Source organism: Lagenorhynchus albirostris, chromosome 2, assembly GCF_949774975.1.
Source record: "Lagenorhynchus albirostris chromosome 2, mLagAlb1.1, whole genome shotgun sequence".
Classification (NCBI taxonomy): domain Eukaryota; kingdom Metazoa; phylum Chordata; class Mammalia; order Artiodactyla; family Delphinidae; genus Lagenorhynchus; species Lagenorhynchus albirostris.
Window position 1 is genome coordinate 44,199,119 of NC_083096.1, and position 23,376 is coordinate 44,222,494.

At 36.9% G+C, this 23,376-nt stretch overlaps 1 protein-coding gene and 1 non-coding gene across 2 annotated transcripts in view; both read right to left on the reverse strand.

The window, feature by feature from the left end:
* HMCN1 (hemicentin 1) overlaps nucleotides 1-23,376 on the reverse strand; it is a 526,172-nt gene that overhangs the window by 4,779 nt on the left and 498,017 nt on the right. Inside the window, exons 103-105 of the mRNA XM_060131555.1 lie at nucleotides 22,527-22,655; nucleotides 20,271-20,621; nucleotides 16,560-16,679 (exon numbers count right to left, since the gene is read on the reverse strand). Coding sequence (XP_059987538.1) covers nucleotides 16,560-16,679; nucleotides 20,271-20,621; nucleotides 22,527-22,655 — 600 coding nt within the window. The remainder of the gene's footprint in view (nucleotides 1-16,559; nucleotides 16,680-20,270; nucleotides 20,622-22,526; nucleotides 22,656-23,376) is intronic.
* Nucleotides 2,711-2,817, reverse strand: LOC132516495 (U6 spliceosomal RNA). The gene has a single exon (XR_009539329.1). It is a non-coding gene; the product is annotated as a U6 spliceosomal RNA (small nuclear RNA).

A 23,376-nucleotide genomic window follows, 5' to 3' on the forward strand; every position in this document is an offset into this window, starting at 1 on the left:
ATCTCATACTTTTACATGTACTGTCCAGTTTGCTCAGCACCACATATTGAAGAGGCTGTCCTTTCTTCACTGTACATTCCTGCCTCCTTTATCAAAGATAAGGTGACCACATGTACGTGGATTTATCTCTGGGCTTTCTATCCTGTTCCATTGATCTATCTTTCTGTTTTTGTGCCAGTACCATACTGTCTTGATTACTGTAGCTTTGTAGTATAGTCTGAAGTCAGGGAGCCTGATTCCTCCAGATTCGTTTTTCGTTCTCAGGATTGCTTTGGCTATTCGGGGTCTTTTGTGTTTCCATACAAATTGTGAAATTTTTTGTTCCAGTTCTGTGAAAAATGCCAGTGGTAGTTTGATAGGGATGCACTGCATTTGTAGATTGCTTTCGGTGGTACAGTCATTTTCACAGTGTTGATTCTTCCAATCCAAGAACATGGAACATCCATCTATTTGTATCAGCTTTAATTTCTTTCATTAGTGTCTTATAATTTTCAGCATACAGGTCTTTTGTCTCCTTAGGTAAGTTTATTCCTAGATATTTTATTCTTTTTGTTGCAATGGTAAATGGGAGTATTTTGATTTAACTTTCAGATTTTTCATCATTAGTGTATAGGAATGCCAGAGATTTCTGTGCATTAATTTTGTATCCTGCTACTTTACGAAATTCATTGATTAGCTCTAGTAGTTTTCTGGTAGCATCTTTAGGATTCTCTATGTATAGTATCATGTCACCTGCACACAGTGACAGCTTTACTTCTTCTTTTCCAATTTGGATTCCTTTTATTTCCTTTTCTTCTTTGCTTGCTGTGGCTAAAACTTCCAAAACTATGTTGAATAAGAGTGGTGAGTGTGGGCAACCTTGTCTTATTCCTGATCTTAGTGGAAATGGTTTCAGTTTTCACCATTGAGGACGATGTTGGCTGTGGGATTGTCATATATGGCCTTTATTATGTTGAGGAAAGTTCCCTCTATGCCTACTTTCTGCAGTGTTTTTATCATAAGTGGGTGTTGAATTTTGTCAAAAGCTTTCTCTGCATCTATTGAGATTATCATATGGTTTTTCTTCTTCAGTTTAATATAGTGTATCACGTTGATTGATTTGCGTATATTGAAGAATCCTTGCATTCCTGGAATAAACTCCACTTGATCATGGTGTATGATCTGTTTAATGTGCTGTTGGATTCTGTTTGCTAGTATTTTGTTGAGGTTTTTTGCATCTATGTTCATCAGTGATATTGGCCTGTAGTTTTCTTTCTTTGTGACATCATTGTCTGGTTTTGGTATCAGGATGATGGTGGCCTCGTAGACTGAGTTTGGGAGTGTTCCTCCCTCTGCTATATTTTGGAAAAGTTTCAGAAGGATAGGTGTTAGCTCTTCCCTAAGTGTTTGATAGAATTCGCCTGTGAAGCCATCTGGTCCTGGGCTTTTGTTTGTTGGAAGATTTTTAATCACCGTTTCAATTTCAGTGCTTGTGATTGGTCATTCATATTTTCTATTTCTACCTGATTCACTGTTGGCAGGTTGTGCCTTTCTAAGAATTTGTCCGTTTCTCCCAGGTTGTCCATTTTTTGGCATAGAGTCACTTGTAGTAGCCTCCTAGGATGCTTTGTATTTCTGCAGTGTCAGTTGTTTCTTCTCCTTTTTCATTTCTAATTCTATTGATATGAGTCTTCTCCCTTTTTTTCTTGATGAGTCTGGCTAATGGTTTATCAATTTTGTTTATCTTCTCAAAGAACCAGCTTTTAGTTTTATTGATCTTTGCTATTGTTTCCTTCATTTCTTTTTCATTTATTTCTCATCTGATTTTTATGATTTCTTTCCTTTTGCTAAGTTTGGGGTTTCTTTGTTCTTCTTTCTCTAATTGCTTTAGGTGCAAGGTTAGGTTGTTTATTCGAGATGTTTCCTGTTTCTTAAGGTAGGCTTCTATTGCTATAAAGTTCCCTCTTAGAACTGCTTTTGCTGCATCCCATAGATTTTGGGTCATCGTGTCTCCATTGTCATTTGTTTCTAGGTATTTTTTAATTTCCTCTTTGATTTCTTCAGTGATCACTTCGTTATTAAGTAGTGTATTGTTTAGCCTCCATGTGTTTGTATTTTTTACAGATCTTTTCCTGTAATTGATATCTAATCTCATAGCGTTGTGGTTGGAAAAGATACTTGATACAATTTCAATTTTCTTAAATTTACCAAGGCTTGATTTGTGACCCAAGATATGATCTATACTGGAGAATGTTCCATGAGCACTTGAGAAAAATGTGTATTCTGTTGTTTTTGGATGGAATGTCTTATAAATGTCAATTAAGTCCATCTTGTTTAATGTATCATTTAAAGCTTGTGTTTCCTTATTTATTTTCATTTTGGATGATCTGTCCATTGGTGAAAGTGGGGTGTTAAAGTCCCCTACTCTGAATGTGTTACTGTCAATTTCCCCTTTTATGGCTGTTAGTATTTGCCTTATGTATTGAGGTGCTCCTGTGTTGGGTGCATAAATATTTACAATTGTTATATCTTCTTTTTGAATCGATCCCTTGATCATTATGTAGTGTCCTTGTCTCTTCTAATAGTCTTTATTTTAAAGTCTATTTTGTCTGATATGAGAATTGCTACTCCAGCTCTCTTTTGGTTTCCATTTGCATGAAATACCTTTTTCCATCCCCTTACTTTTAGTCTGTATGTGTCTCTAGGTCTGAAGTGGGTCTCTTGTAGACAGAAAAATATGGAACACTTCACGAATTTGTGTGTCATCTTTGCACAGCGGCCATGCTAATCTTCTCTATATTGTTCCAATTTTAGTATATGTGCTGCCGAAGTGAGCACTCTATTTTTAAACATATGTGAAAAGACATTGAAAAATAAGAGCTATAAAAGTAGAAGGGAAGCTACTAAGAAACCTGTTCTTTATATTTAGAAACAGAATGCATTTGAGTTTTGTAAAGCTAATAATACTTTAAGTTCACTAAAAACAAGCTAAAAATTTAAAGGGCACTTGTCAATCTTTCTGTAAAGTGAATAATCTCTTTAAAACATGAGTGATCGGGCTTCCCTGGTGGTGCAGTGGTTCAGAGTCCACCTGCCGATGCAGGGGACACAGGTTCGTGCCCCGGTCCGGGAGGATCCCACATGCAGCGGAGTGGCTGGGCCCGTGAGCCATGCCCGCTGGGCCTGCGTGTCCGGAGCCTGTGCTCCGTGACGGGAGAGGCCACAACAGTGAGAGGCTCGCGTACCGCAACAAAACAAAAGAAAACAAAACATGAGTGATCCATGATCCTTCCCTAGTATTTTCTTTTGTAAGTTCAAATTGTTGAGTGGGAAGCAGTGTAGTGGAAATTAAAGAAGTTATAAATTTAGGGGAGATTGTACAGTTCATTCAGATCTTGTGGTGAGAAACTGAGTAAAGAAAAAAAAAACAGGATCAAGAACCATAATCAAGTTTGATCAAATCTGAACTGTGTAGGAGCCAGCCTCAGTTGTTTCAGGTGGGATGCTCTCCCTAAAGTATCTCTCCCTAGGATATTGGGGGGACATGCAAATGAAATGCTCTTTATTTTGTTTTCTATACAAAGTTGTTAAATAAAAACACTCTTAAATCACCAAAATTAAGAAGCATCAAGATGAAGCTAAAAGAAACTTGTTTTTGAGCTTTCTGAAAATGAGTGTTTTTAAGCCATGATTCTTAACTTGAGGTCCGTATTTGAGCATCAGGAGATCTGTGAATGAAAACGTTTCTGTGTGCGAGTGTGTAGGTACACATGCATGATAAAGCAAGGCTAAGATTGGACCCTCCTTCCAGAAAATTTATCAGTCATAGAGTTCAACACAATTTAAAGGATTAAGACCCCAAAGTTAAGAATCGTATTTTAGAGCAATAGTTTCAAACTGTGCTATCTGTATTCCCCTGGTAGTGCATGAAAATTCCCAGCAGTTTGAGAGCAGGCAAATATTTTGGGAATCAATTTCCATTCAGATTTAAAAAAAATTTTTTAGTAAAGTAAAGTTGATTTACAATGTTGTGTTAGTTTCAGATGTACAGCAAAGTGATTCAGTTATACATACATATATATGTATATATATTCTTTTTCAGATTCTTCTCCCTTATAGGTTATTACAAAATACTGAGTATAATTCCCTGTGCTATATAGTAGTTCCTTGTTGGTTATCTATTTTATATATAGTAGTGTGTATATGTTAATCCCAAACTCCTAATTTAGCCCTCCCCCCTTTTCCCCTTTGGTAACCGTAAGTTTTTTTCTGTGTCTATTAGTCTATTTCTGTTTTGTATACTTCAATTTTTTTTTAAGATTCCACATGTAAATGATATCATATGATATTTGTCATTCTCTGACTTCATTTAGTATGAAAATCTCTAGGTCCATCTATGTTGCTGCAAATGGCATCAGTTCATTCTTTTTATGGCTAACATTCCATTGTATATATATACCACATTGTCCTTATCCATTCCTCTGTCGATGGACATTTAGATTGCTTCCATGTCTTGGCTATTGTAAATAGTGCTGCAGTGAACATTGGGGTGCATGTATATTTTCGAATTATGGTTTCCTCTGGATATATGCCCAGGAGTAAAGTAGCAGGATCATATGGTAGCTCTACTTTTAGCTTCTTAAGGTACCTCTGTGCTGTTCTCCATAGTGGCTGTATCAATTTACATTCCAACCAACAGTGTAGAAGGGTTCTGTTTTATCCATACCCTCTCCAGCATTTATTATTTTGAGACTTTTTGATGACGTCCATTCTGATCAGTGTGAGATGATACCTCATTGTAGTTTTGATTTGCATTTCTCTAACCATTAGGCATGAGCATCTTTTCATGTGCCTTTTGGCCATCTGTATGTCTTCTTTGGAAAAGTGTCTATTTAGAGCTTCTGCCCATTTATTGATTGGGTTGTTTTCTTTTGGTCATGAGCTGTTTGTATGTTTTGGAGGTTAATCCCTGTCAGTAGCAGCATTCACAAATATTTTCTCCCATTTTGTAGGTTGTCTTTTCATTTTGTTTATGGTTTCCTTTGCTCTGCAAAAGCTTTTAAGTTTCATGAGGTCCCATTTGTTCCTATTTTATTTTTATTTTTATTTTTATTTCTGTTACTCAGGAGACAGATTCAAAAAGATATTGCTATGATGTATGTCAAAGAGTATCCTGCCTATGTTTTCCTTTAGGAGTTTTATAGTATCTGGCTTTACATATAGGTCTTTAACCCATTCTGAGTTTATTTTTGTGTATGGTGTTAGAGAATGTTCTAATTTCATTCTCTTACACGTAGCTGTCCTTTCCCAGCATTACTTATTGAACAGGCTGTCTTTTCTCTATTGTATAGTCTTGCCTCCTTTGTTGTAGATTACTTTACCATAGGTGTGTGGGTTTATTTCCTGGCTTTCTATCCTGTTCCATTGATCTATGTTTGTTTTTGTGCCAGTACCATACTGTTTTGATTACTGTAGCTTCATAGTATAGTCTGAAGTAGGGGAGGCTGATTCCTCTAGCTGTTTTTCTGTCTCAAGATTGCTTTGGCTATTTGGGGTCTTTTGTGTTTCCATACAAATTTTAGAATTATTTGTTCTGGTTCTGTGAAAAATGCCATTGGTAATTTGATAGGGACTGCATTAAATCTGCAGTTTGCCTCGGGTAGTATAGTCATGTTGTCAGTATTGATTGTTCCAATCCAAGAACATGGTATATCTTTCCATCTGTTTGTTATCTTTGATTTCTTTCATCAGCATCTTATAATTTTCAGAGTATAGGTCTTTTTTCTCCTTAGGTAAGTTTTGTGTTTTTTTTTTCCTTAGGTAGGTTTATTCCTAGGTATTTTATTCTTTTTGATGCAATGGTAAATGGGATTGTTTCCCTAATTTCTCTTTCTGATCTTTCATTGTTAGTGTATAGAAATGCAAAAGATTTCAGTGTATTTTGTATCCAGCAACTTTACTGAATTTATTAAGGTCTAGTAGTTTTTCTCATTGCATCTTTAGGATTTTCTATGTATAGTATCATGTCATCTGCAAATAGTGACAGTTTTACTTCTTCTTTGCCAATCTGGCTTCCTTTTATTTCTTTTTCTTCTCTGAATGCCATGCCTAGGACTTCCAAAATAATGTTGAATAAAAGTGGAGTGTGGATATCCTTGTCTTGTTCCTGATCTTAGAGGAAATGCTTTCAGCTTTTTGCCATTGAATATAATTTTAGCTGTGGGTTTGTTATATATGGCCTTTATGATGTTGAGGTAGGTTCCCTCTATGCCCACTGTCTGGAGACTTTTTTTTTTTTATCATAAATGGATGTTTAATTTTACCAAAAGCTTTTTCTGCATCTATTGAGATGATCATATGGTTTTTATTCTTCAATTTGTTACTGTGGTATATCACACTGATTGATTTGTGGATATTGAAAAATCCTTGCATCCCTGGGGTAAATCCCACTTGATCATGGTGTATGATACTTTTAATGTATTGTTGGATTTAGTTTGCTAGTATTTTGAGGAGTTTTGCACCTGTGTTCATCAGTGGTATTGGCCTGTGTTTTTTCTTTTTTTGTGGTATCTTTGCCTGGCTTTGGTATCAGAGTGATGGTGGCCTCATTGAATGAGTTTGGAAGTGTTCCTTCCTCTGCAAGTTTTTGGAACAGCTTCAGAAGGATAGGTGTTAACTCTTTTCTAAATGTTTGATAGAACTTGCCTGTGAAGCCATTTGGTCCTGGGCTTTTGTTTGAAATATTTTAATCAGTTTCACTTTCAGTACTTGTGATTATTCTGTTCATATTTCCTATTTCTTCCTGATTCAGTCTTGGGAGATTGTACCTTCCTAGGAATTTGTCCATTTTTTTTCTAGGCTGTCCATGTTATTGTCATATAGTTGCTTTTAGTATGGTCCTTTGTATTTCTGTAGTTTCAGTTGTAACACCTCCTTGTTAATTTCTGATTTTATTGATTTGGGCCCTCTCACTTTTTTTCTTGATGAGTCTGAAGGTTTATCAATTTTGTTTATCTTTTCAAAGAACTGGCTTTTATTTTCACTTTAATACTCTGACTTATTTTTATTTTATTTAAAAAAATTTTATTGGAGTATAATTGATTTACAATGTTATGTTAGTTTCAGGTGTATAGCACAGTAATTCAGTTATATATATACATAGGTTCATTCTTTTTTAAAGAACCAGATTTCAGTTTTACTGATATTTTCTACTGTTTTCTCTTCATCTCTATTTCATTTATTTCTACTCTGATCTTTATGATTTCTTTACTTCTGCTAACTTTGGGTTTTGTTTATTCTTCTTTCTGTAATTGCTTTAGGTGTAAGGTTAGGTTGTTTGAGACTTTTCTTATTTCCTGAGGTAAGCTTGTACAGCTATAAACGTCTCTCTTAGAACTGCTTTTTCTGTGTCCCATAGGTTTTGGATCGTCATGTTTTTGTTTTCATTTGTCTCTAGGTATTTTTTGATTTCCTCTGCTTTCTTCAGTGATCTGTTTGTTTAGTAGCATACTGTTTAGCCTCCATGTGTTTGTGTTTTTTGCAGTTTTTTTCTTGTAGTTGATTCCTAATCTCATAGCATTGCGGTCAGAAAAGATGCTTGATTATGATTTCAATTTTCTTAAATTTACTGAAGCTTGCTTTGTGGCCCAGAATGTGATCAGTCCTAGAGTATGTTCCATTTGAACTTGAATGTGTATTCTGCTGTTTTTGGATGGAATGCTCTATAAACATCAATTAAGTCCATCTGGTCTAATGTGTCACTTAAGTGCTGTGTTTCCTTACTGATTTTCTGTCTGGATGATCTGTCCATTGATATAAATGGGGTGTTAAAGTCCCCCGCTATTACTATGCTACTGTCAATTTCTCCTTTTATGTCCGTTAATAATTGCCTCACATATTATGGTGCTCCTATGTTGGGTGCGTATATTGGGTTGGCCAACAAGTTCGTTTGGGTTTTTCTGTAACATCTTAAGGAAAAACCTGAAAGAACTTTTGGCCAACCCAATATAGTTACAATTGTTATCTCTTCTTCTTAGATTGATTCCTTGATCGTTGTGTAGTGTTCTTCTTTGTTTCTTTTAGCAGTCTTTATTTTAAAGTCTCTTTTGTCTGATACGAGTATTGCTACTGCAGCTTTCTTTTGATTTCCATTTGCATGGAATATCTTTTTCCATTCCCTTACTTTCAGTCTGTATGTGTCCCTATATCTGAAGTAGTCTCTTGTAGACTATATATATACCAGTCTTGTTTTTCTATCAATTTATCCGTTTGTAAACATGTCTTTTGGTTAGAGCATTTAATCCATTTATATTTAAGGTAATTATTTATATGTATGTTCTTACTGCCATTTTGTTAATCCTTTTGGATTTGTTTTTGTAGGTGTTTTTTCTTCCCTTCCTCTTTTGTTCTCTTCTCTTGTGATTTGATGACTATCTTTAGAATTGTGTTTGGATTCCATTTTTTTTGTGTGTGTGTGTGTATATCTGTTATAGATTTTTGGTTTGCATTTGCCATTAGGTTTTCATATAGCTGTCTATATATATACATGATTGTTTTAAGTTGCTGATCTCTTAATTTCAAGTGCACTTCAAGTATCCTGCATTTTTACTGTCTTCTCACGATTACTGGGTTAGATATCATATTTGAATATGGATGATTTCCTATCTTTACTGTAGGTTTGCCTTTACCAGTGAGCTTTCCCATTTTGTAATCTTCTTGTTTCTAGTTGTGGCCTTTTCTTTTTCACCTAGAGACGTTCCCTAAGCATTTGTTGTAAAGCTGGTTTGGTGGTACTGAATTCTTTTGGCTTTTGCTTGTCTGTAAAGCTTTTGATTTCTCCATCAAAATCTGAATGAGAGCCTTGCTGGGTAGAGCATCCTAGGTTGTGGGGTTTTCCCTTTCATCACCTTATTGTACCACTCTCTTCTGGCCAGATTTTCTGCTGAAAAATCAGCTGATAACATACAAGGGAAGCCCCATGAGGTTATTTGTTGCTTTTCCCTTGTTGCTTTTAATATTTTCTCTTTGTCAGTTTGATTACTATGTGCCTTGGCATGTTCCTCCTTTGGTTGATCCTATATGGTACTCTCTCCACTTTCTGGACATGGGTTACTGCTTCCTTTTCCATGTTAGGGAATTTTTGGCTATTATCTCTTTATATCTCCTCAGGCCCTTTCCCCCTCTCTCCTCCTTCTGGGACCTCTATTATGTGAATGTTGGTACGTTTGATGTTGTCCCAGAGGTCTCTTAAACTACCCTCATTTCTTTTCATTTTTTTCTTTATTCTGTTATGTGGCAGTGATTTCCACCACTCTGTCTTCCAGCTCACTTTATCCATTCTCTGCCTCACTTACTCTGCTACTGATTCCTTCTAGTGTGTTTTGCACTTCAGTTATTGTATTCAACTCTGTTTGGTTGTTCTTTATATTTTCTATCTCTTAGTTAAAAACTTCTTGTAACTTCTTGCTCTGTGCATCCATTGTTTTCCTGAGTTCTTGGATCATCTTTATGATCATTACTCTGAACTCTTTCTCAGGTACATTGTCTATCTCCACGTCACTTAGTTGTTCTTCTGGGGTTTTATCTTGTTCCTTGGTCTGGAACATACTCCCCTCTCCCTCATTTTGTCTAGATTTCCATTTGTATTTTTATGTATGTGGAAGGTTAGTTATGTTTCTTGACCTTGGAGAAGTGACTCCCTGTAGGGGATGTCCTATGTGTCCCAGAAGTACACTCCCTTCTTGTCACCAAGGGCCAGGGACCAAGCTAGTCCTGGGGTAGGTTCTTATCTGTGTCTGTGGACTCAGTTCTGCAGGCTGCCAGACTGTAGTTTTCTTGCTTCTGGTGGGTGAAGCTGGGTCTTGACCCTGTGGTGGGTAGGGCCATGTCAAAGGGCATGTCTAGAGGTGGCTGTGGGCTCAGGAAGTCCTTATGCAGCCTGTCTGCTGATGTGTGGGGCTGTGTTCCTGCCCTGTTGCTTTGTGTTCCTGCCCTGTTGCTTGTTTGGCCTGAGGTGTCCAGAATTGGGGCCTACAGTCTGTTGGGTGGGGCCAGATCATGGTACCAAGATGGCAGCCTCTAGGGGAGCTCATGCTAATAAATAATCCCTCATACCTCTGCCAGTGGTGTCCTTGTCCCCACAGTGAGCCACAGCTGCCCCCCACCTCCTCAGGAAATCCTCCAGGACCAGCAGGTAGGTCTGGCCCAGGCTCCTAATGAAGTCACTGCTTTTGCCCTGGGTCATGGTGTACACAAGACCTTCTATGCACCCTCCAAGAGTGGGTCTCTGTTTCCCCTACTCCTGTGGAGCTCCTGGACTCAAGCCCTGCTGGCCTTCAACATCAAGTGCTCTGGGCGCTCCTTCTCCCAATGCCAGAACCCCAGGCTGGGAGCCTGACATGGGGTTCAGAACTCACTCCTGTGGGAGAACTTCTGTGATATAACTGTTCTCCAGTTTGTGGGTTGCCCACCTGGGGGTCATAGGGTTTGATTATATTGCGAGTGAGCCCCTTGTACCGTCTCGTTGGGTTTCTTCTTCTTTTATTTTTTTTTAACATCTTTATTGGAGTATAATTGCTTTACAATGGTGTGTTAGTTTCTGAAAGCTTTATAACAAAGTGAATCAGTTATACATATACACATGTTCCCATTTCTCTTCCCTCCTGCATCTCCCTCCCTCCCACCCTCCCTATCCCACCCCTCTAGGCAGTCACAAACCACCTAACTGATCTCCCTGTGCTATGCAGCTGCTTCCTACTAGCTATCCACTTTATGCTTGATAGTGTATATATGTCCATGCCTCTCTCTCACCTTGTCACAACCTACTCCTCCCCCTCCCCATATCCTCAAGTCCGTGCTCTAGTAGGTCTGTGTCTTTATTCCTGTCTTACCCCTAGGTTCTTCATGACCTTTTTTTTTCTTAGATTCCATATATATGTGTTAGCATATGGTATTTGTTTTTCTCTTTCTGACTTACTTCACTCTGTATGACAGACTCTAGGTCCATCCACCTCACCACAAATAACTCAATTTTGTTTCTTTTTATGGCTGAGTAATATTCCATTGTATATATGTGCCACATCTTCTTTATCCATTCATCTGTTGATGGACACTGAGGTTGCTTCCATGTCCTGGCTGTTGTAAATAGTGCTGCAATGAACATTTTGGTACATGACTCTTTTTGAATTATGGTTTTCTCAGGGTATATGCCCAGTAGTGGGATTGCTGGGTCGTATGGTAGTTCTATTTGTAATGTCTTTGGATGTAGACTATCTTTTTTGTTAGGTTCCAGTCTTTTTTTAAATCAGTGGTTGTTGAGCAGTTAGTTGTGATTTTGTTGTGCTTTTGAGAGGATGTGAGCTCAAGATCCAGCTACTCCACCATCTTGTCCTGCTCTCCATTCAGATTTTGATTTTCCCTCCTAAGTTCTCCTTCCTAAAATCAATCTGCTTGAGAATTTCCTATGGCCTGGAGTTCTCCTTTCCCAAACTCTTCCCTCTTACATCCTTCTTCTGCTTTACAAAAAAATGTTTCCACTAATTGCAAATTTCTTTATGATACAGGGTATAAAATGCTTCCAGGCACATAGGAAGGGTAAGAAAACTGGTGGCATATATTGATAGTGGCAGGCCTTATTTCATCATGGCTACAAACCAATGGTCTTAGTTCTCCATTTTAAATTAGATTTCAGAAGTGAGCTAGCTGTCATAGCAACACCTACTAACACTTTTACTTGAACAGAAAAATGACTTTAGACATTTTTCTGACAGTCTGGTTGGTTTTACAATGAGTAAACACTTTTAAATTATATGGTGGTCATCCTCCAGTAACTGAGTTAAGTGTGCAGTTCCAAAGTTTTGATGAAAATACATTGAAAGCACGTAAACACCAATGCCAGAACTCACATTCTCTGTAACTATTTAAACATGGTAAGAAACTTTGGAGGTTGATTTTTACAAGTATGAGTGAAGGTTTTCAAATTTCTTTTTGGAGTAGGTAAACAAAAAATATGAAGACTAATTTTAGAGAAAGTTTAAGTCAATGGGCTGGACAGAGCCACTTGTAACATTTTCTTCTTTAGTATTTGAATAAACATAGATTCTGATGTATAATTGGACCCAAATCAGTTTTTTGGAGAGGTAGGTTCTAAAGGTCAAACGTACTTCAGTCATGGAATTGGTGCCACAACCAATGGGTATGTGTAACTATTATGTCATTTCATAGTAGTGACTCGGTATCTGCATGATGGTATTTATATTGATCTTGGGTTAAATTTGTGAAGTTTTTCGTGAACTCGTAAATAACTTGGAATATTACTATTAAAAAAAGGCGAGAAGATATTCCAAGAGACAGTATATAAATCGTGAAGAATAAATGTTGTGCTTTTGAGAGGATGTGAGCTCAAGATCCATCTACTCCACCATCTTGTCCAGAAATGCCATTTGCATTTCTGTGTCAAAAATGATCAGTTTTAGATTTGGTTCCAAATATATTCCATTTCTTAAGGAAATGACATACAATGTAATTAGTTTCTTTAAACTTAACAGTAGTCTGTACAAAGTCAAAAGATATTAAGCTAGAATTATATGGAGTAAATCACTTACTTGACTTTTTAGTTACTTAGATGTGCTGATAATGACATAATGTGCTTTCTATTACTCATTTTATATTAGGACTAGTTTTCCTCCAGGAATGGAACAGAGTGAAACATGTTTTATTTCAGTTAAATCTTGCCTTTTGTCTCTGTAAACCAATTTCTAATTATGATTTTATCTGCCAGCAGTGCTCCATCTCCTTGACAAAATGAGATTGTCTCAGAATGAAGTGAAAAGCCCTTTAGGAAAACGTGAAAGAAATTCAATTAATCTTATCTTCTTTTCTCTCCATAAAAAAAATTCCCTGCCCATCCATACTCCAAATTTCATTTTAGCTTTAATTTTTAGAGTGAACTCATGCAGAAACATGGAGGCCAGTGGGCTACTAGGGTCCATGAAAATGGTGATTGGAGGCCAGAATCTGGACACATGTCCAGGCATAATAAGAACAGCTACCTTATCACAGATTTTCATTGGCTGCAAATAAATCTATCAGAGATATGAGAATTTAATATACACAGTGTTTGTCTCTAGCTCCATAATAATGTACACTTCCTATAGAAGAGCTTTCATAAAGTATTTGAGCTTTGGGGAAGGTAGCCCTCCTTTGTCTTCTGTCTACTGCTATCTCCTCAGGAGTAAGCATCCTGTAGGCATTCACTCTAGTCACTCTGTTCATTCACTTTACTCATTGGTCTTAAAAAAAGAAGCTAGAAAAGATGGAGAAATCAGACTGTCTTCTGTTAACTGACAGTGTGGTGATGTCTGGTTTTTATAAAATATTATTAGAAAATTATTATGATAAAAATTAAAGTATAGGGATTTCATAACATAAATATTGTTGCTACAAGAAAAGAATACCAAGATGAGCTGAAAAACTTTCACAATAATAGCTTTAGAACATATGAATGCATTTAACCAAGTGCTCTGGATACATTAAAAAAGTAGTTTAGGATAAGCATACTTGAAACATTTGTCTTATAGAGGGTGTAGAGTAATTCAGATTCTTGACAAACATTATGAATTGCTTCTTAAAAACTTGGATAGATTAGAACACTCATTTCGAATGCAATGCCAACATGTAGTGTTCTTACAGTTTTAGAATTAGATTAACGGTGCTTAAAATTAGCATATGGATTTTTTAGTTTCTCCTCTCTGCTTCTGGGGCAAATTATAATTGGTCATGTTTTTTGTTTTTCATTTTTTAGTCTGGTGACTTCCACTTTAGACTAGTCTTTGTCCTCATTCAGTGTCAAATTCACTTTAATATCCCTTTTATTACTGATGTTTCTATCACTAATGTATAAAGATTCAAAAATTTATCTGTGAATGAAAAGTAGCACTTTGTTCCTCATAAATGCCTCAAACACTTTCTAAAGCTATAAAGACTCCAAGTTATTCTTTAGAGTAAAGACTTCTTTAAAGGTCATAATTGTTGTCTCTCATGTTTTTTCTTAGACAACTTTTTAAAAAGTCAATTAATTAATTAATTAATTATTGGCTGCATTGGGTCTTCGTTGCTGCGCACGGGCTTTCTCTAGTTGCGGCGAGTGGGGGCTACTCTTCATTGTGGTGCACGGGCTTCTCATTGCAGTGGCTTCTCTTGTCACAGAGCACGGGCTCTAGGCGCGTGGGCTTCAGTAGGTGTGGCACGTGGCCTCAGCAGCTGTGGCTCTCGGGCTGTAGAGCGCAGGCTCAGTAGTTGTGGCACACGGGCTTAGTTGCTCCACAGCATGTGGGATCCTCCTGGACCAGGGATCGAACCCATATCCCCTGCATTGGCAGGTGGATTCTTAACCACTGTGCCACCAGGGAAGTCCCTCATGTCTTTTTTTAAAACCACAAAAATATATAACTCATTTAAATTGCAAACATTTTAAATGACACCTGTTTCTGATTTGTGCACATTATTTTCCACTCTCTGGAGTACAAGTGAAAGCTGAAAAATGTTTTGAACTGAAGGAGTGACAAGGGCAACTAAAAAAAACAAACTGGAATAATTTACAGAAGAAAAAATCCTCTAATGAGAATATGACATAACATAACCCTTAAAAATCTGGCTAAAGGGGCTTCCCTGGTGGCGCAGGGGTTAGGAATCCACCTGCCAATGCAGGGGACATGGGTTCGAGCCCCAGTCCGGGAAGATCCCACATGCCGCGGAGCATATAAGCCTGTGTGCCACAACTACTGAGCCCATGTGCCACAACTACTGAAGCCCACATGCCAAGAGCCCGTGCTCCATAAGAAGAGAAGCCACTGCAATGAGAAGCCCATGCACCACAATGAAGAGTAGCCCCCACTTGCTGCAACTAGAGAAAGCCCGCACGCGGCAACGAAGACCCAATGCAGCCAAAAATAAATAAATAAAATAAATAAATTTATATGTATATATATATATAAATCTGGCTAAGGAGTTTTCAGTCTGGCTGGTTATTCCAAATGCTTAGTATCTACCCCCTTCCTTCCTTGGTGCCTGGTGTACCTGTTGGGAGTGTAATGTTAGTGTTGTGCCCTGCCACCTTTTCAGAAGGATTCTTGGGTTGAAGAGCTGGAGAAGTTATAAAATATGGACAACGTAAGTGCTCTAACCTCTGTCTGCTCCCACAATACAATGACCCTGGTGTTCACGGCATCACAGGAGAGATAAAGGACCATTCCTGACATTGTGAGATCTGTGATCAAGTCCTACCCTTGCTCTTGATGGTTCTAGGACATTGAGACTCACATAACCACTCTGAGAATTAGTTTTATCATCTGTAGAATGGGTACAAATTATTGTTCTTGACAAAACTATACTGCTGATTAAAATGAGATAATAGTTGTTTTGGAAAAACATAAAACTATAATGTATGTATGTTCTTCCAGTATTTCACAACTTAGTAAGATGTTCCTCACAGGGTAAGTTCTTCATAAATGTTTGAGTGATGGCTGGGAGTAAAGGTTATTATCGAGTTCATTTTCCTTCTCCAGCCCACAGGATTAGTGGGGGCTCTCAGGGAGTGTGATGGGTGAATGGGTTGAGTAAGAGTGTGGAAGCTCATGGTAACTCGGGTGAAGCCATTGTGCATCCTGGGCTTGGCTTCTGGAACACATTTCCATGAGCTGCATCCTAGCAAGTCTTTTGTGAAGGGAAGTCTTTTATACATGACAGAAACTAATAAAATTCAGAGGCTTATTAAGACCTATATAATATTCTTAGATTTTGTCCATGGAATTGAGGTGGTTTCTTAGAAGATTTTAACGATTTATACAAGTTCATATTCTTTTGATCAAGGACACGTTACAACATACTAAACCTCATCAATATACAATGCTCCTTTCACATTTTTGTTTAACAATTTTGCTATTGAGATTGATTTTCTTTCTACCATCACTACACATTATCTAAAACAGTTATAACACCTACAACCTTGTATGTTGATTATGCACTTATTTGCATGTCTGTCTCCACTAGACTCTAAGATCATAAAGGGAAGAGAGTGTACATTATTCATCTGTTTTAACCTCCTGCATCCTGCAACTCTGTCACATGATTGTTACTCATCATTTGACTCAAAGAATGAGTGGATTAATCAGTTACCCACTGATCACTAAGACAAAGTATAAAATAATGCCTAATACTGAGGTACATTTACTGAGCACTCTTCTCATTTCTCCTTTCTTCTTAGCTGAACTGTGAAAACATGTTTGAAGAGGTCTATTTCCATTTAGTTTTAAATATATATATATATATATATATATGATATGAAGTGGCTTAGGCATTCTTGCTCCTTCTGGTAAGACCATACCAAAAGTGTTTCTCAACTCTTCCTTTGCTTAATTGCTTTCTCCTGCTTGCAAAAGCAAGGATTATAGATAAGTCTGACCCATGGGAGTGTGAGAGGAGAGGAAGCAACTAGAAGAAAAATTATTCAAAAAAAAGACATTTCTCACACTATATTCATTTTACGTTAAGTTGTAGCAATAAATGTCCCAACGTTTTCTCACCTTGACATGTTTTTCCATTGAGCATGAGTTGATAGCCAGGCGGGCAGATACACTGATAGCTCCCAAACGTATTTTTACACTCATGCTGGCAGGTGTCTCTATTTTCACATTCATCAATATCTGTGCAGAAAAAAAGCAGTGTGTATAACCATGTGAAACAAAGGCAGAAACTGTGGCAGAATCAACTATAAACAAGTTGTTGACATACGACAGAAAACTTGATTTTATACTTGTGCTTAAAAACGTTCAGTGCTGTTTCATATCAGTATATTTTTAATGGAGTACAATATAAACTGTCCTGTATTATAAAATATGAACATCTCTTCTGTGTATAAGCACATATGAACTGAAGCCCCAAACTGGCCAATTGCAATATTAGTTAAGTAATTAATATTGGAATGACAGATGAAACAGACCTGTACAGGATCCTAAACCACCAAGGTACTAAACTCTTGACAGAACACAGTAGAATTTACCTAAAAGATAAAGTTTCTATTGAGATTAATTGGGAAAATACTCGTTTCTATTTTGTTTAAAGTTTAGCAGCCTCTCTCTCTCCAACAGCCATGTCTGTAGCTTTCCCATATGCAGATATCATTAAGTGGAGGCGGTTTTATCTTTGTGATAGGAATATTCATCCAACTTCATACAACTGTAAAGTACTAATGGCAACTAGATATACATATAGTTGCTATGTTACTTTGGGCCAGCCACTTAACTTCTCAGGATCTCAGTTGATTCTTCTGCCAACAGGAGTCACTGATACAATCTCCCTACTTCACAGGCTTGTTGGAAGGTTCAAACATGTAATATATGAAAAACATTTTATAAATTATAAAGAGCTAAGCTACCTGCTATTACTAAACAAAGTCAAGAAAACAGCAATAAAAAGAGTGGGAATAGATAGTAAAAAAATTAATTGATATTTGCTTTCAGAATCAGGGATGGGATTTGAGAGGCCTCAGATTTCTTGTCTCAGTTGTGTTTTGCCTAATATTAAAATGTGCCAACCAGTGTTAGAAGGAAGAGAATGTGGTATGAAATGGAAGCAGGAGTGCTGAGGGCTGGAAGTAAAGGGAAGACAAAGTGAAACCCTGGAGATGGCTCAGCAAAAGGACCTGTTCATTGTGCATATGCTCAGATGATAATTGCAATGACTCAAAATCTGTTAATGACAAACGCTCATCAAATATTTGTCATTGTTTTTGCCCCAGTTTGGTTAACCAAAGCACTCACTGCAGAACTTCTGATATATTTTTACTTTTTCCCTTTATAATCGGCTTTAACCTAAGATAACAACAGAAATGTAAATGACATTGAACTCCAAGTAGTAGACATCACACTTTCCAGAGTATGAATTTTAAAGTGGCCCCAAGTGTGATTTTGGTGTTCAGAAGCAATGCAACGTTTGTTTTCCCTATTAAGCTTTGGAATCAATTCCCTAAAAAGCTAAATCTTAGCCCAAGTCTAACAAAATTCCATGGTGTTACTCTGAATCCTTTGTAAACTGTCTATCCTAGATGGTTAATTAAAGGCATTTGGTGTTTACTGCAGGTTGCTTGTTACATAATTCCAAAGCTGTCTGCAATCTTAGTGTAAATTTCTTTATTAGTACCAATGCCAGAAAATACTCACCATATTTTAAGAAATATTTCTAAATGTCTTAGTCTATTTATTGCCCCCAAATAAAACTTAAATATCCAGTCATAGACTAGTTATAGAAATTTACTTTAGAGTCTCCAAGATTGGTCCTCACTCTGAAATAGTAGGTGCCTCACATAGTAGATGGTTTTGGGAAGGTAATTCATATAAACATATTAGTGTAATATAAACACAAAGGCACATAAAACATTCATAAGACTCTACTGTGATGAAACTACAGGGCACAGATTGCGACAAAGAAATGGAGAACTGGTTATTAATCAGGGACTCTTTCTTCAAATGGCTTGGACCTTCAGATGATCTAGAAGTCAACTAGATGGTATATGGTGTGGGAAATACCGTTTCATTCATTTATCAGAGCATAAACAAGGATTTTTGGAGCAGGAGAGTAAAGGTAGAAGAGAAGAGTTGTCTAAGACGAAGGCAGAGAATGGGATGTTAATAGGATATGAAAACCCTTCAGTGGGAATGATTATTTAGAAGAAACATTGAAAGACAAAATGTCAGATGTTAATTCTGTCAATAAAATAGAAGTTTCACTAACAGAGGTAAAAATGGGCATGAAAAATTACCAAAATTACCCATGGAAAAAAACCAATAAGAATGGTTTGGAGCAGGCTGAGAGCAATGTTTGACATACTCCCAAGGACAGTGGAGTCCACAGGTTTAGTAATTAAGTAGTGTTTGACCATATGGGGCAAAATGTTGAGAGTTGTTAATGAACCCATGAATGTTTCAAGTTCAAGGAGTAAAAGAAACCAGCACTGTCCACAGTTCGAGGAAGCTGATCACAGGGAGGAGATTCCATGTGCATCATATTACGCTTTAGGTACTTCAAGACAGCCAGACAGAAAAGTTCTGGGAACATCTGGGCCTAGAGACTAAAGGTTAAAGAGTAAGGATCCAGAGGGTTTGAAGGTCCAGCTGAGTGGAGATAATGTGAGAAGCTGAGTCCGCCTAAGAGTGACTAAGGAATCATGTCTAAGAAGATAACGATGCAGGAACAGAGCTTGGAGAAGGGTAGAAAAAGATATGACAAAAACTGAAGTCAGAAGATATTTCTTTTAAATATCTAAAAAATGTTTAACAGAGAGCATATCTGGGAGAGAATAAGCAACGTGTGGAATGCTTAAGAAAAATTCAAGAACGTGAGGTTAGCATAGATCTTCAAATTTAAACAGAATTTCCTTCTTCCCTCCCCTCTTGCCTCCCTCCTCCCTTTCTTTGCTTTCTCATTTCTTCTAACAAACTGTGGGGCTAATTTGTGTTTGCTAATTCCCCTTGGTGCATAGCTCAGTGACATGCAAACTGTGGCTACTCACAGAAAATTGAATTAAATGAATGACAGATGGAATTGTTTGCAACTTAACTGAAGACAAGGTCTCAATTCTTGAGTTGGAAATTACACTTCACTTTTGCAAACAAATTAAATTACAGACTTGAGTTTAGGTAAAGATACTGAAAGCACATATGTTAGAACAATGGAAACAAGTTAGTTTTGTCCTGGCTTACATTGTCTTTTCAGTGACTTACATACATACAAAATAATTGAACTGAGAGGTTCCATGGGGAGTGTGTAACAACAGTCAGGGCAGTGCTGGTTGCAGACAGAACAAGCAGTCGACACAGTAGCTGAGAGTTTCACTTTTAACCCACTGCTTTGGCATCCATCAGATAAAGCCATAATCTGATAGTAGTATATTATGGTGGCAATATGCATATTCTTTTTTTAAGAACCATATTCTGGATGCCACTGAATTTTATTTCTATATAGCATTCAATTTAGTAACACTTTCAGGGGTGATCAAAAAAGAGAAACTGCCAACAAAACAATAAATTATCAGAATGTACACATGTAAATAACATCATTTGATAAAACGGGTAATAGTTTTAGGTGCCAGAGTAAATGTCTTGAAACTTGGGTCATCCCAGATTTGAGATCAGATGTAGTTCACTACACCCAAACTCTCACAGGTGCTGTATATATGCTTAGACTCTGGTCCGTTAAGTGAGCCCACAGAAAGGAAATGGAATATGGCTGACATTTACCTATACATGTGTCATGGCTCGCCTCAGAGCCTTCAGGGCAAGTTTTTCTAACAGTCCTTCTAGTCCTGGAGAGAGACGTTCTGCTGTTCCTATACTCTGAGTAGGAGCTGTAGAGATGTGAGTACTGTCTGTAATGCTGTTGAGGTTGATAGTTGTTTCTCACGGGGGAGAACCGTGCAAGGTTATAGCTATTGTACTGAGTGCCATAATTTGGCAGCCTCTCCAATCCAGCGCAAGATTTCCCGTCCCCTAATAAATGTTGTCCTGGTGGACAGATACACTTGAAGCTGCCGGGGGTGTTGGAGCACTGATATGCACAAGGCTTAGGCACTTGTTCACATTCATTAATGTCTGCTCGTGTGCCATGATACATAAAAAAGAGAAAAAAAAACATACACACATATACACACAGAAAACACAGGAATAAAGAATCAGTCTGTGAAACAAACTGAAGACATCATGTTACCCTTCAAAGCAGGGAATACAGTAATTTCTCAGCTGTTGTGAACTTTTGAAAAAGCTTTCATCATTCAGCTATGAATATATAGAAAGAGTCTATGACTGTCCCTGAAGATTGTTTTACGTGGACAGTAGAATCATATAGGGTCATAATGGAAAATGTGGTCTTGAATCCAGAAAAACTAGAGTTCAAAGCTAACATATAGATCTTAATTTTGTTGGTGGAGTGAAGAATGCAGTCAGATCTCTAGTTCGCATTTAATTACAATATTGATCACTAGTGCTTCTAATGTTTCATATAATTACAAGTTTCAGATGCAAGAATGTACAAAGTACACCTACAGTTTTATTTTCCTTTGTTTCTTTTGCATAATTATTAATGAATAATCATATCAAGCACATTTTCTTAAAAAAATTAAAAAGAAGGAAATGAAGATACAGAATCATTCTTCCTAAGATAAACTCAAAGTTCAAAAATTAGTTATTTTTCTTTCTATTCCTAGGTCAACACAGAGTATGTACTCCTAACTCTTCTTGTAAATTGAAAAAGTGAATAAAGACCAGAGATCAAAACCAAATTCCTTAATTCATTACCACAGTGGCATGAAAGAAAACAATATGAATAAGTAGAATAAAAGTAGTAAATTGTGCTTTAAAAATTATTTTAGTAGGCAAAAGTTAAAAATTAACATTTTAAATCTCTTTAAGGCAATGGCCCTACCTTCTTCACTGATTTATCCCCCAGCCCAATTTCTGACATTCAGCTTCAAGTCAAACTAGTGAACAAATAAACACATTTCATTCTGCTAGGTCACTGTAATGACTGATCAAAATGTTAAATTATATACAAATTACAATATCTAAATAGAAGACTAGCATGATATATATTCCTGCTATTAAAAAGTATTTATTTTAAAACCATTCATAATAATGATACTACATTAAACATTTTCTATGTGCAAAGTACTATGCTAGGGACTACATAAAGACAGAACTAAGTCTTTATGGAAGAATTTGCTATAAAGAATTAAATAGACAACCAAGGCATCCAATTTTAAAAATATTGATATAATAGCATGCAAACGAAAAGCTAGTATTTAAAAGCTCACACAATTTTTTCTGCATATAAATGTAAATATTCTGAGGTGAAATATAATTTTAGACATCAGTTTCTTGATTGTAAATGTATTAAAAAAAAAGCATATGGTTACCTTCTTATAGACATCTTCTACTATCGTTACCTGCCTTACTTTACATTCAACTATAACTAAGATGGAAACAAATAGGTAATTGGGAGAATTAAATGAGATTCTTAGCACAGGGAATGGCATATAGTATGCACTAAACATGGTAGATAAAGTAATAATTATCAATTCACTTAAAATGTGTGTTCACATTTTAATCCTTCATAACTAAACCTTCGTAGTACATACAGATATACTTCATATTCAAATAAAATGTATCTATGCAAACATTTACATCACATGCATAGAGAGATAATCAATGAGCTAATCTTCATAATTAAGTTGTCGTGATAATTATACCACAGCCTCACTTTGATATGTATAGTGCATAGTAAGCACTCTGTAAGTAGTTATTATTATCACTTGAAAGTCAGTGTAAATTGAGCTCAATAAGAAGTCTCTAAGAAGTAATTCAACTTATGTAATGGACTACTTAAACCAACTTACAAATCTAATTGTAGCAAGAAAGTATTTGAGGATAGAGTGGTTCTAACCAAGCTGGTAAAATAGTTACCCAGCCTTTATTACTCAATAAGAGTTCCTGTTAACTTACCCATACAGGGTCTTCCAATTCCTTGAGACCGGTAACCTCTTGGACATACACAACGATAGCTGCCTCTCGTATTCTCACATATCTGGTTATATCTGCACTGATGGGTCCCATCTCTACACTCATCAATATCTAGAGACATGGAGGGCAATAAAAAGCAATAACATTTCCTATTTCAAAACCTAAAGTCATATTTATTTATTTATTAACATCTTTATTGGAGTATAATTGCTTTACAATGTTGTGTTAGTTTCTGCTTTATAACAAAGTGAATCAGCTATACATATACGTATATCCCCATGTCCCCTCCCTCTTGCATCTCCCTCCCAACCCTCCCTATCCCACCCCTCCAGGTGGTCACAAAGCACTGAGCTGATCTCCCTGTGCTATGCGGCAAGTCATTATATTTAAAATGAACATTTTAATTGCTTAGAACGTTGCATTTCTCACCACGTGGTTGAGACCTGGAGTCAGAAAACCTGGGTTCAAGTCCCAGCTCTGCCACTTGTTAACGGGCCCCTTTTCCTCTTCTTGCGCCCCACTACATGAAGAGTTTTCTTCTCAGCTTTCCCCCCTTCGCTATATCCCTCCTTTTTTGGCCATCCTATTTATACTAGTGACTCTAGTGAGCTTGGTGATGTGGACTTACAGCAACATTTCCACATTGTTACTTATCCACAGTCCCATATTTCTAGCTGCTGGCTGCTCATCTCCATCGCCATGTTTTACTAGTACTTCAAACTCAGCATGTCTCCAGTATCTTATCACTACTCCCTTATTTATAATAACAGTATTCTTTTATCCCCAGTCAACCTGGCTGCGAACCTCAGAGTTATCTTTAAACCTATTCTCT